This window comes from Conger conger, chromosome 11 (assembly GCF_963514075.1).
Source record: "Conger conger chromosome 11, fConCon1.1, whole genome shotgun sequence".
Taxonomy (NCBI): domain Eukaryota; kingdom Metazoa; phylum Chordata; class Actinopteri; order Anguilliformes; family Congridae; genus Conger; species Conger conger.
Genome location: NC_083770.1, coordinates 4,461,468 through 4,475,701, shown reverse-complemented (window position 1 = coordinate 4,475,701; position 14,234 = coordinate 4,461,468). Strand labels below are relative to the sequence as shown.

The 14,234-nt window shown below is 40.2% G+C and overlaps 1 protein-coding gene across 4 annotated transcripts in view; it reads left to right on the top strand.

Annotated features, from left to right (window-relative positions):
- The window catches only part of LOC133140657 (uncharacterized), a 35,580-nt gene that overhangs the window by 7,917 nt on the left and 13,429 nt on the right, over nucleotides 1-14,234 (top strand). For all 4 annotated transcript variants that reach the window (XR_009710022.1, XR_009710021.1, XR_009710023.1 and 1 more), the window contains exons 4-11: nucleotides 35-130; nucleotides 2,033-2,119; nucleotides 3,167-3,241; nucleotides 9,701-9,799; nucleotides 10,963-11,046; nucleotides 11,494-11,586; nucleotides 12,774-12,857; nucleotides 13,167-13,259. Coding sequence is in view for 1 of the 4 variants with exons in the window: in XM_061260752.1 (XP_061116736.1) it covers nucleotides 35-130; nucleotides 2,033-2,119; nucleotides 3,167-3,241; nucleotides 9,701-9,799; nucleotides 10,963-11,046; nucleotides 11,494-11,586; nucleotides 12,774-12,857; nucleotides 13,167-13,259 (711 nt within the window). In the remaining 3 variants the exon portion in view is untranslated. The remainder of the gene's footprint in view (nucleotides 1-34; nucleotides 131-2,032; nucleotides 2,120-3,166; nucleotides 3,242-9,700; nucleotides 9,800-10,962; nucleotides 11,047-11,493; nucleotides 11,587-12,773; nucleotides 12,858-13,166; nucleotides 13,260-14,234) is intronic.

The window sequence follows — 14,234 nt, the reverse complement described above, 5'->3', positions numbered from 1 at the left end:
TTGACTTACTTTACTGCTTTTCTTTGTTCCTTAGTTAAAAGCAAGGGGGTTGTGTTGCTATATCACCTTCAAGTTTCCATTCCATGCATCTTGTTAACCATCGCCTTTGCCATATGGGGTAAAATTGAAAGTAAGTCTGTCTCCTTTACTTTTTCCATGTCCAGTTCCATTCTTAAATGTGAATATGGTATTAGCTATTTACAGTCTTGTTCATGGTGCCTGCAATCCCTACTGCGTATTTGGGAGAGTGTAGACACAGAGTGTAGAGTTCTCCTCTGAAACACGTGGTCTTGCCTGCCAATCAAGCAGTGGGGGCTACAGGAGGGTTCGATATTGTTTGGATTTCATCAATTCTGATTCTGATTGCGATTCTGCTTATCAAATCTGGTTCTTATTGAATCCTGGTTCTGATGCATTGCCTACTTTTGAAGAAGAAATGAAACCAAAATGTTTCAAAAGCAAAAGAAAAATGATGGTGTTTCCCTTTGAGGATTAACTGCAGGAGGGGTGATGCTGCTCTGTTAGCTCACTGAGTGAAACATATAATTAAAATATAATATAACATACATTCAGTGAGTACTTTATTAGGTATTTATTAGGTATTTTACTTATTCGTCTTCTGCTGATGTAGCCTATCCAAGTTTGACACGTTGTGTGTTCAGAGATAATTTTCTGTACAGCATTGTTGTAATGTGTGGTTATTTGCATTACTGCCACCTTCCTGTCAACTTCGACCAGTCTGGCCATTCTCCTCTGACCTCTCTCATTAACAACATATTTTTGCAGAACTGCTACTCACTGGATGTTTTTTGTTTTTCACACTATTTTCACACTAACTCTAGAGTCTGTTGTGCATGAAAATCCCAGGAGATCAGCAATTTCTGAAATACTCAAACCACCCTGTCTGACACCAACAATCATTCCACGGTCAAAGTCACTTACATCACATTTATTCCCTATTCAGATTTATTCCCAATTTTGAATTTTGAAGAGCTGAACCTCTTGACCACATCTGTATGCTTGTATGAATTTAGTTACTGCCACATAATTGGCTGAGTAAATATTTTAATTAACAAGCTGGTCTACCTAATAAAGTGCTCACTGAATGTATAATATAATGGTTGGATATATGCTGTTTTGTGCATTGTATGGTACGTATGTGCAAGGCACTAGTGTGAACTGATCTGGGCTGTTACTGAGACTGTGTGTGCACCATCAAAAAAGGTGAAATGCTGAAGTCTACACAATGCTGTAAATGTTTCGAGATACTGGAGGTACTTCCTTATATGAAATTCATTTACAGCATTGATACAACCTTTTGGCTGTATCTATATTCCTGCTTTCTCGAATGAAGCTCACCCACACTTAAGAACATTTAGAATATCAGCCAGGTTGTAATAACGTTACAAGGTAACGTTCTGTGATAACGTACAAGGTAACCAGGGATGTGGATATTAGAACAGCAGGCCCTGGCAGACTTTTTTAATGCTAAATGCATTTCACTCATTTTTTGAATGCAACTGAAAATACATCTTCAAGATCCAATAAGACAATTCAAGACTCACATTTCCTAGATTCCTGGTTCTTGAAAATGTGTAACTGATTCCAACTCAGAACCGGTTCTTGATACCCAACCCTACCGAGAGCAATGAAACAGGGACCCCTAACTGATGCAATCGGCTATTTTGTGTACCGGCCTGGTCCCTGGGTGCTCCAGAACAGTGCTGTAACCCAATGAGCCACCCAGCAATCCTTACTTCATATTTAAAATTGTCTTTATTTCACAGAGAAGATACAGTGTGGGTGTGTCATGCCATCTTGGTGTGCTGGATATTTCCTTAAAATAATGGAACCAACTGCTTGAACCTATTGCAGATAGTTATAAGTTGGTTTTAATCATTTTAAAAAGATGATTAGTTTATTAGTCATTCTAAATTTATGATAAAATGAGGGGGAACAACAAATAGCAACACATCTGTCACTGCTTATATTTTATGTTTTTTTAAAATATTTTTATATTTTTGTTTTGCAGGCTCTGTTGGAGAGGCCTATGTTTGCAGTATTATACACTTTGTGAGGATCCTAGTGATATTTAAGGTGGCTCCATATGTACTTCCTGGTATGTTTTCATTTTATATTAATCCTTAATCTATACAAAGTAAACTTAACGTTGGCACCAGCATTTTCATAAAAAAATCACTTATAACAAGAAATATTTTTCATTAATATTTGTTTAAAATTGGTGAATTTAATCTAAATGCTTTATCAATTGCAATATCTTCATGTAACAAAATTATTTTTGTAAAAATGGGTGTGACAAAAAGAAAAATCCTAAAATCCGTACATTCAGTGCATTCTTGTTCAGCTCTGAGCAAGGTAATCATCTGACAGTTATTTTTGCCATTAATATATTTTCATGTCACTGCAGGTACTCCCTTTACTCACTTAGTTACACACACCAATCTCTTGTAAATCTCTTGTCTGGTTTCCTGGCCAGTATATTGCCCTGTGCCATCTCGACACTGCAACTGGTCACCTGGTCTTCAACGTGCCTGCATTCACACATGCTAAGCCACTCTTGTACACCCTTTGCTGGCACCCAGACACTCCCTGTCTTCAGTGCAGACCTCTCACCCTTGCTTACCTAGCTGTGAATGATCCTGCCCCAGTGACCACCCATTACTCCCTAAGTAGAGAGTATTCTTTGGTTAGAACTGTCTGCCAAATGAATAAATAATAAATTGTAGCGGCTGCTGGTGGGGAATTAGCTATTAAGAACATAATAGTCAAGTAGCAGTCACTCGTCTCATCCAAATTGACATCCAAATTATTTTTCCAATTATAAATCAAGCCATTACATGAATTAAATGTATATAGTATTTTCAATATAATGACACATTGTTTTGTTGATGCTAGCACTTAGAAATATTTCTTAGGCTGAGTTTCCCCTTAAATATTTTTGAACAAAACTATTAGTTAGTCAGGGTTTGGTGGCTGGCCATTTTTCTGTGGCTAAAACCTTCCTAGAGGCCGAATAAACTTTAGGAAGCTCTCTGGTGGTGTTAGGAGGGCTCTGTGTCAGACCCGGGATTTCTCCAACCAGGGAAATACAGCAACATCATGAGCATTGGATACTACTGTTAAAATGACTGGTTTCTTTCTACAGGTACACGTTATGAGAGATTAACAAACATGGCACTGCCTTTGGAGTCGTTTCTCATTATAATAGGGATAAATTCTGGTAAGTGACTGAATATTTGTTGCCTGTACCAGGTTGGTTTGCATCAGCATAGTAAATGGCAAATGGACTGCATTTATATAGCACTTTTAGTGCTTTACAATTGATGCCTCTCATGCACACACACACACACACACACACACACTCAGTTGCACACACACACACACATACACACACACACACTCAGTTGCACACACACACACACACACACACACTCAGTTGCACACATACACACACACACACACACACACACACTCAGTTGCACACACACACACACACACACACACACACACTCAGTTGCACACACACACACACGCACACACACTCAGTTGCACACATACACACACACACACACACTCAGTTGCACACACACACACACACACACACACTCAGTTGCACACATACACACACATACACTCAGTTGCACACACACACACACACACACACACTCAGTTGCACACACACACACACACACTCAGTTGCACACATATACACACACACACACACTCAGTTGCACACATATACACACACACTCAGTTGCACACATATACACACACACACACTCAGTTGCACACACACACACACACACACACACACACTCAGTTGCACACATACACACACACACTCAGTTGCACACACACACACACACACACACACACACTCAGTTGTACCAACAGTGATAAACTGCCATGCCAGGTACCAACCAACTCGTAGGGTGTAATGGGGGTTAGGTGTCTTGCTCAGGGACGCTTCGACACAGCCAGGGCAGGGAATCGAACCGGCAGACAAGCGCTCTTACCTCCTGAGCTAATGCCGCCCCGTGTGTCGCAATTTCAGGGAAGGACAGATGCGTTATGAATGCGCTGCATATATGAATGCATGTACACATAACAGAGATGCAAGAAATATTTCAGTTTAACTATTTAATATGCAAGTTGTGTTCAGTTAAGCAGTGTGGTGTCAGCAAGGAGCGGGAACACTGGCTCTACACCTATCAAATAGTGCAAGTTACTGCCATGCAAGGCCCCGACCAGCTCGTCAGGAGCATTTAGGGGTTAGGTGTCTTGCTCAGGGACACTTCGACACAGCCCGAGCGGGGGATCAAACCGGCAACCCTCCGACTGCCAGACGACTGGTCTTACTGCCTGAGCCATGTCGCCCCTTATGGTACTGGTAGATGTTCACAAAGAGGTCTGGCCCAAGACCAGACGGAAGGACCGGTGGACCGGTCTCCACCGCTTCGTAAGTTACCCTGCAGATGTCCCGAGGCAAGACCTGCCCAGAAACTCTTCTTTTTCAGGACATTTGTTGTACAAGCTATTCCCAATGTTTGTGCAATGGCTCTGATCGATTTCTTTTCAAATCTTCAAAATGGCTTGCTTTTCTCCCAAAGACAGCTCTCTGGTCGTCACGTTGTTGTTGAAAAATGCAGTATTCACAGGCAAAACCCAAGGCTAAAACCAAATATGAACATCTATGAACAAACTCAATTCTCTTCAGTGTATTGCAAAAACAAAGGAATTGACATTGCTGTTCCAATACCTTTGGAGGGGACTGTATAGCACTTTTCAAAACAGTGTTTACCAAGTGCTTCACATCATGAGAAAACATACAAACATACGCAGATAAAATGATAATAATAATTATATAGCAAGAAGGAATGTATCAGGAGAAATAAAAATAACAGAGTGGGGGCTAGAACTGCGAAGGCACGGTCACATCTGTTTTTTAGCCTTGAAGAAGGAACAGCTAAAAGTTCTTGAGCAGTGGCCTCACTGGGCTATAAAGGGTCAATAATTTCAATTATGGAGCTAATACATAGCAGTTCACACACATTTACATTTACAGTAGGACTTTGAACCCTGGTGTGAAATAAAGTGTTAAATAATAGTGACACTATAAACACCTACCTTTCTTTCGTTTTTATTTTTGTGCTTTTTTTATGCAGCAAACAGCAGGAATGCTGCTTACAACTGCAAACACTGCAGCAGCCACGGTGAAACCCAGGACGCACACATGTAAGGAGGGAAAACCTACAACAGAGATTTCACTAAATCTGGGGCCCACACCCATATCTATCCCCATTCCCCCAGCAGTAGGACACTGTTAAAAAATAATGACGTTATTAAGCATTATAAATAAAAATGTATAGTTGAGAAAGAACCCGCTGGCATGCTGAGCAACAGACATTGGACAGGTCGACCAAGGAAAACAACAGCAGAAACATTGTGAGAACTGTGAAGAAAAAGCCCAAAGCATCAGTCAGTGACGTCACAAACAATCTCCAAAGGGCAGGGATGAAGGTATCTCAATCAACCATTTGAAGAAGACTTAGAGAGCAGCAACATAGAGACTACACCACAAGATGAAAACCACTCATCAGTAGTAGCAATCGGAAGGTGAGATTACAATTTCAAAGAAGTACAGAGATGAGCCACAGAAGTTCTGGAACAAAGTTTTATGGACTGATGAGACCAAGTTTTACCTTTACCAAAGTGATGGAAAGGCAAGTACAGAAAAAGAAGGGATCTGCTCATGATCCAAAACATACAAGCTTATCTGTGAAGCACAGTGGAGGAATTGTCATGGCTTGGGCTTGCATGACAATTAATTTTGAAGTCTACAAAAACATTATCTGCCAACTTACAGAGAAATGCTAACAAACTAATTGGGAGGAACTTCATCATGCAGCAAGACAATGACTGGACAATCAATCACCAGACCTTAACCAAATTGATGCATTTCACCTCCTGAAGAGGAGATTGAAGGGAAAAAAACCCCCCAAAAACAAACAAACTGAAAGAGGCTTGATGCAGTTATTGCAAGCAAGGGACATGTTACCAAATATTAAGTGTTATTTACTTTGGTCTGATACCAAAATATGCAAAGTAGTTTAAAAAAACAGGAAATAAAAGCTGAAATTCAGAACTCTTGTCTCAAGCTCATCTTTTTATCTCAGCTCCAAGTGTATTCAATGTATGGCTAAAACAAAGGAATTGCCATTGCTGTTCCAATACTTCTGGAGGGGACTGTATGTGAGAATACTGTTTACATGTAGTTCTCATGTTTGAGCATGTCCAAATGCATGCAATGTTGATTGAATAAAAATCTGTACGGTGCTGCTTGTATTCGGAAAAAAAAGAAGCTTAGGTAGTGCGTCCATTTTCCTTTTTATTTCCGAAAAAGTATCAGTGAATATTGTAAATGTATGAATACTGGAAACTTTCAAACAAAAGTCATAACTGGATAAGGTGCTTGACTAGGACCTGGAAGGTTGGTGTTTCAAGTCCCAGTGTAGCCACAATAAAATCAGTATGGCTGTTGGGCCCTTGAGCAAGGCCCTTAACCCCACATTGTATCAGGGGGATGCATAGTTTCATCATCTTAGTTTCATCATCATTCGTCACTTTGGACAAATGTGTCAGATTTTTAAAAAAGGCAATGTAATGAAGAATTTAGGGCATATTACAAATGTGTTATGAATGTATTGTTACATGCATCATTTTATTCAATACATACAATTATCTACTATAAACCATGCACTTCAAAAAGGTGTGATTTCTTCACTATTTTCTTTTGTTACTGACCATTTAACTGGTAATAGTGCATAAGGTAGGAATTGTTTTGAAAATTTTTGCGTGTGTCTGAATAATTTAATTCTCTCTCAATTATCTTCAAATCAAGTTGTTCTGCAGGAGTTTTTGACATACCCTGCCGCAGATGCAGGAACAATTCTATTAAATGGATTATTTTTTGGAAGTGTGCTACTGTGCAGTTTCTCAGCCGTTTGTTCTTCAGGTAAGACTGTCATTACAGTATGATAAAATACACACTACACATACACTGTGTGTGCAATCAGTGTTTGGCTGCAGATGTCCAGTGGCATATACTGCAGCATTCTGTAACAGTGCTTAACTCACCGTAAATAATGAAAGTTTATAAATGTTGTATGTGTAAAATCAAAAGCAAAAAATCTATTTCACTGCAATGCAAACATACAGTCATGCATAAATAGATATTACAGTAAGAATGTACATGTGGGCTCTATTTTCCAGCCGGAAAATATGTGTTGTCACACTGGAAAAGTGGAATTTTTACTTCGGTCATTTAGTGAATCGGTATGTGCCGTAGGGCAGCATGGATGGTGCAGCGCGCGGGGGGGGGGGGGGGGGGGGGTGCAGTGGGTAGCACTGCCGCCTCACAGCAAGGAGGTCCTGAGCACTGCCGCCTCACAGCAAGGAGGTCCTGAGCACTGCCGCCTCACAGCAAGGAGGTCCTGAGCACTGCCGCCTCACAGCAAGGAGGTCCTGCGCCTCACAGCAAGGAGGTCCTGAGCACTGCTGCCTCACAGCAAGGAGGTCCTGGGCTTGAATCCCAGTCGGCCGGGGCCTCTCTGTGTGGAGTTTGCATGTTCTCCCCGTGTTTGTGTGGGTTTCCTCCGGGTACTCCGGTTTCTTCCCACAGTCCAAAGACATGCAGGTTAGGCTGATTGGAGAGTCTAAATTGTTCAGGATAAGAAGTTAAGATAATGGATGGATCAATATGTGCCGTAATAGGAAGAGAACCGCTGCCCGGGGGTGTGTCAGTCAAGATCCAGATACTGGTCAGAGACAGTTGTACTTGGGCTCAGTGTGTTTGAGAGAGCCTTTACAAAACACAGATAATATAATTCCTATCTACAAGTACCTTTGTAGAAGTATACAACGGCGAAACGGACAACAATGATAATTCCTCCAGAAACAATGGACATTCTATCAACGTTTCTCTGAGTCAGAAACTATTATACATGTGAGACTATAGGGATTAATTAATGTTAATTAATTGTGTTGCACAGTGCACAGTGTTTTTTGTCAAGTTTTTTTTCTTCAGTTTGCTTGTCAATGAGACGGGTGTGTGGGGGTTGGACCCAAAATGCACGACTCAGACAAACAAAGTCCCGTCAGGGCTTTAATAAGGGATTGTCCAAAGCGTAGTCAAAAACAAGCAAAGTTCATACACAGTTAATCCAGCCAAAACCACAGTACAGTACCGAGGGAGAAGGTAGTCTCGTAATCGGTACACCATGCAATAAGTCCAGTCACCAGGAAAGCTGTCAGCGGGGCAGTAGTGCAGACAGACGATAGGCAGGCTCGGGGTCGAAGGGGGTGCAAGAGTTGAGACCGAAGCCCGCTCCGCGGGGCAAATGCACAAAGACAGCAGGCAAGAGGTCGTGGTACAGGCAGGCAGAAGTCAATTACTTGGGGAAAACAGGCTTGTATCGTAATAGGTAGACAATGGCTTGGAAAACCACTCAACCGAGCACTGATAAACAGGAGGCAACAATTTCACAAAGACATGACATGAACACTGAGCTTATATGCAGGTGTAGACAGGTGCAGACAATTAGTTTGAGAGCAGCATGTGAATGGAAATCTGGTGTGGAGGATTGACAAGTTAACAACATAATTTGTAATCGTTAGTAATAAACCTATCCTGACCTAGCCTTAGTAAATTAGTAAATGACATGCACGAGAAACATAAGGTAAACATGGTTAGAATGTTAGTATTACCCAATCCTGATCTAACATTAGCAGTTTAGTAAGTAGACACGGGAAAATGAAACAATTAGGGAAGCGTGAGCGACAGCAAGGGAGAGAGAGAAAGCATGAACGCATGTTTGCGGAAAGACACAAAAAAGTGTATGCTAATCAATGAACGAAACAACATAACATGAAACAAACATAAATCGTGACGTAAGAACTTTGCAAAGCTGTGACATGAATAATCTATATAACGTGACATGACAAGACATGAATAGACGTGACATACGTGACAGACAATAAAATAATGAAGACAATAATTAAACATGAAACATGACGTGACAAGCATGAAATGTGACAGTCAGGACGTTAAATTAATACATTGACCGGTGGAGATGTAGTTTTTTTCTGATTATTAGTGGATTCCTGTTTTTCTAATTAATATTAATCTGTTTCTCATGTTGAGGCACCTGGGATCTTGGGGGCCACAAGCAAACTTTTCTGTGGGCCCCCCCTCTTTTCCCTGGGAGGGGATAGGGGGTGTTGGGATTGCAGATTGGGTCGGAGGATAGGGGGTGTTGGGATTGCAGATTGGGTCGGGGGATAGGAGGTGTTGGGATTGCAGATTGGGTCGGGGGATAGGGGGTGTTGGATGGGGGATTATTTGTTTATAAGCTAAAAAGGGGGCCCTTTCGTAGGAGGCAGGTCAGAAGGTAAAGTGCTTATTTTGTATACAGGCTGTCAATGACATATAATATAATATATATAATATATATAATAATATATCAATAACTACACACAACCAATTCACCCTCCTGGTGTTCTTGTACAGCATCTGATCTTTGTGACTTTAATTTGATCAGCAGAAGGGCAATACTGAGATGTGTGTCCACATGTGTTAGTAACCAAAAGTCTCAAACACTGTCCTTTTCTGTGCTTACAGGGTTCATGCATTCCTCGGGGTATGAGTACCAATCTATTTTATTGCAACTGGAAATTTTGTTTCTGCTTTTCACACTTTCTACATTCGGTTTTACAGCAGGTAAGTTTTTAGAATAAGTAATGCTAAACAATACCAAGCATGTACAGGTAGTGCACAGAAATGTCAGCACTTGGGTGAATGAGGGACAGCTCACACATACCGTGCAGAAGTCTTAGGCACCCTAGACTTTATTATATATATGTTTATTTATTTGAGTGTGTTTGTATAAAAGAACACATTTGACATTTCCAAATACTAATTTTCCCAAAGATTTAATTTTGATCAAGGCTGTCTGAGATCAGAAGCAAGGAGCCTACCAAAGTCTGCAGAAGAACTGTGGCAAGTTCTCCAACATGCTTGGAACAACCTCCCTGCTGATTGTCTTATAGAACTGCAGGACAGCGTTGGCTATCTCCGAAGTGATGCCGTTTTAACGCCGTGGGGTGGTCACAGAAAATATTGATTTGATTCAAATTGCCAAATTGCTAAAATTTAATGTAAATGTATAGTACGTTTATTTAGGACCTTTCATTGAATGATCTTTGAAAGAATCTTATCTGTACAGAATGTTATACAGGTGCCTAAGACTTGCACAGTACTGTAGATGCAGTTGACGGGCCGGCACTGTGTACCAAAACATCGTATAGCTGTACAATAATTCAAGCTCATTGGTTGAAAATTGATTCTAATTGCCACAGCCAATGGCATTTCAACGTCAGCACGTTCACAGAGAAGGGGTGGGATAAACAGTGTTGTGGTTTCAGCAGATTTGTTGCTGTAATTCCTCTCTTGACCACTAGAAGTCCAAAATTACCTATCATACCTTTAAGAACAAAGATAGCGAATATAAGCTGCCTTAAAACAAAAAAGTAAGGTTGCTGTGACTAGCATTCATCCAAAGCACTCTGTGTTTCAAAATAACTTGTGATATTGTATTTTAGGTTAGGGTTTGTATTGTTTTCAATACCATGTTCTCTTCAAAATAGATCAGCTAAATTCCATGGTTGTTTTTTGTAACAATTTAACATGAACAAGAAAATGGGAAATGGGATAGGTATTCTTGGTGTACTTAGTAATCCTTCATTGGTATCACTAGTAATCATTAAGGTGTATTACTATATTACTGATATTTTAAATACATGTATGTATTAAATCAAAGGGATTCACCAGGATCAGTTTATAATAAAACATCTTTATTGTGTTCCTTTCCTTTTGTTTGTCAGTGTTCCTGTTATGGATGATGATCCCGAGTGTGAGGCGAACACTGTCTTTTTGGCAGTCAGATCTGAACAGGAAAAAATATGGATGTAAGTATAACTTGCTTCATATATAAGGCATGTGGGCTCATACCTGTACAAGTCATTATGTTTGTGTGTTTATGTGTGTACATATGTGACCACTAGGGGTGCTACTAAATGGTCATTAAGTGGTTCACCCCACTTTAGCTGGGTAGGGGATCCCACGCACGGTTACAGAGACCGTCATTTCAACCATAATACCTTATCTATTTATTTTACTTTTTGCAAATTGGTTCACATTGCCACAGCCAATGGCGTTTCAACGTCAGCGCGTTGACAGTGAAGGGGGAGGGATAAACAGTGTTGTGGTTTGAGCGTGTTTGTTGCTGCAATTCCTCTCTTGACCGTTAGGAAATTGGAAATTACCTATTGTACCTTTAAGGCCATAAAAATATAATAAATGTAATAAATATAACATTATATTTTTATGACGTAATGCCATCTAATTTCTTTCAGATTTCATTGAGAAAGTCATTGAAGTGCTTAAGGACATTCTTAGAAGTATATTCTACCTTCTATTTCTGCACATCCTTTTAGAAAAGGATAAACGTATGTAATTCTTTGTTGTTGACATGAATATTAATTGAATGATTTGTGCTCCTCTTGGGTGGTGAAGCTTACTCTGCTCTGATGTGTTGAACATTACATAATTTATTCCTTTGCATAATACATAAGGCAGATGCATAATTATAATAATAATACAAATAATAATAAGACAGGAAGAAATACTGGGGAAATCAGTTCATATAAATTAATTATTTATTTATTATTACACATTATTACATTTGCATTATCATGTGACATTGCCAGAGCCAATGGCAGAGAGTGTACACGAGCACAAGCACTTAATGTCATCAGCTGCTCCTTTTCGCAAAGCACATTGAAAAAATTATTCATCTGCATGTTTTCTATAATGTGTTGTGCATAGCTTAAGATTGGCTGAACATTACATCATTTCCGAATGAAGGGTGGTATGTGTACAGGACTGGGAGGAGTGCTTATGCCATCAGAGCCAATGCAAAACAATCTACACAAACATGCACAGTCCTCTGAAGCACACAATATCACCCACAGCTTCTGTTCACACCACAGCCCATCAGCCAAGCTGCACAGACATGAGTCAGAGGAAGACCCTTCATGTGCAGCTTTAGTCAGCAGGGGTCACTAGAGAACCGGGATTGGATCCTGGCTGACTGAACCCTCCCTAACCCTCCCTGTAACCTGTGGAAGAACCTATACACTTGTAAGTCGCTTTGGATTAAAAGCGTCTGCCAAATGACAAAAATGTAAAGATTCAGTCCCACACCATGGGGCCCATCCATGCACTAGAACAGGGCCTTAACAGATACCAGACCAGGGGCCCCATCCATGCACTAGAACAGAGCCTTAACAGATACCAGACCATGGGGCCCATCTATTTTCTATGTAATTATTCAGACAGGGAGGATGCAGAGAGGGTAACAGACAGAGGGAGGGTGACAGCTGGGGATCCAGCCCTCACTAACTCAGGATGTATATTTTGCTGAAGACTAAGCACACTACTGGCATTATTACATTATTAATCATTACAGACTGCAGTTAATAAAATATTTGACATTAACAACCCACATGTGCAGCCCTGGGAGAAGTAAGTAAATTAGTGCTTTGATATCTTGTATGGTAACGCTTGCCAATGCTTTTGTCCATGATGAAATATTTTGTGCACAACGTGAATGAAGTGACATGTGTTACTGCAGAACAACGTGCACTGGTGTGTTTGGTGGCGTTCCTCTCCATCCTGAATGCAGTAGTGCGTTTTAATCACAGGATTAATCTACCTGGTACAGTATCATCATTACATCCATGCATTTTATCATCGGTTATGGTGCTTTAGTAGACCATGAACTGGTTGTCATTCAAAAAACAAATATATTTGTTTCAGGAGTAACTGTAAGAACAGAAAAAGAAGAATAAAAACATAAAAACTGGAAAATGACAAATAATTCAAAATTACATCTACATTTAATAAATACATGTCTGTAATGAACATTTTCATGCAAGTAAAAAATAATGTATTTTTTTCTCAAGCATTGCAGGTATTTTTAGCTTAATCTGACATACTTACTAAAACTGCCCTCATTGCTTTTCAGATATAGCTCATATCCTAGTGTACGTGTTTGGTTCTGCTGTCCTAAGTGTCCTTAATTCAGTTGCTCTAGCAACAGAAGTGTTTCTGAAAGCAGGTGAGTACAGTAAAAACATTTTCTCAATGAGAATATTGCACTTCCTAATTTATGTTGTATTTTGCACTATTACCACTTTTCCCAACCCAAAGACACTTTTCTATATATATATATATATATATATATATATATATAATTCACTCAGTGATCAATTTATTAGGTAGACCTTTACACCATCTTGTTAATGCAAATATTTAATTAGCCAATCATTTGGCAGCAAAAAAAGTATGCAGGCATAGTCAAGAGGTTCAGCTATTTTACAGACCGAATAACAGAATGGGGAAGAAATATGATCATATGGCATTGACTGTGGAATGATTGTTGGTGCCAGGCAGTGTGGTTTGAATATCTCAGAAACTGCTAATGTCCTGGAAGTATCACGTGAAAAACAAAAAACATCCAGTGAGCAGCAGTTCTGCAGTTAATGAGAGATGTGTAAGGCGGAAATTATTAATATCTGGCATTGTCACTCAGGGCTGGTCAGCTTGCTGGCTTCCTCTGGTATTGAGGAATATGTGGCTGTAAAGTAATTTAAGCCAGGAGCATGCATCATTAACCCCCACTATCTCCGCACCCATACGGGCCGGAGCCTGTGGGGGAAGACTCAGGCCTCCAGCCGTGAAACTCGTTACGACGGGGCAACATTCTTTACGGCACAGAGAGGTTGGGAGGAAATACTTCCTGCTAGGCCCTGACCTTCTCCTGAACCCCCCTTTATTGCTCTCTCCCTCTTTACTCAGTCACTAAATGATGTGTACAGCATTGGATGTTTCATGACAAAGTCAGTTTAGATAATATTCATGTTTGGTATTATTCTGATTGTTTCAGTGCGACTGGTGCAATGGTTTTATTTCTGCAACAGCAAACCCTGGACATCATAACCAACCAGGAACCAGGCAAAACTGTGTGGAGCTCTACCCCAGTGAAAGCCATTTGCCTCAACCCCCCTGTGTTTCCTGGGGAGGCGTGGCTCCA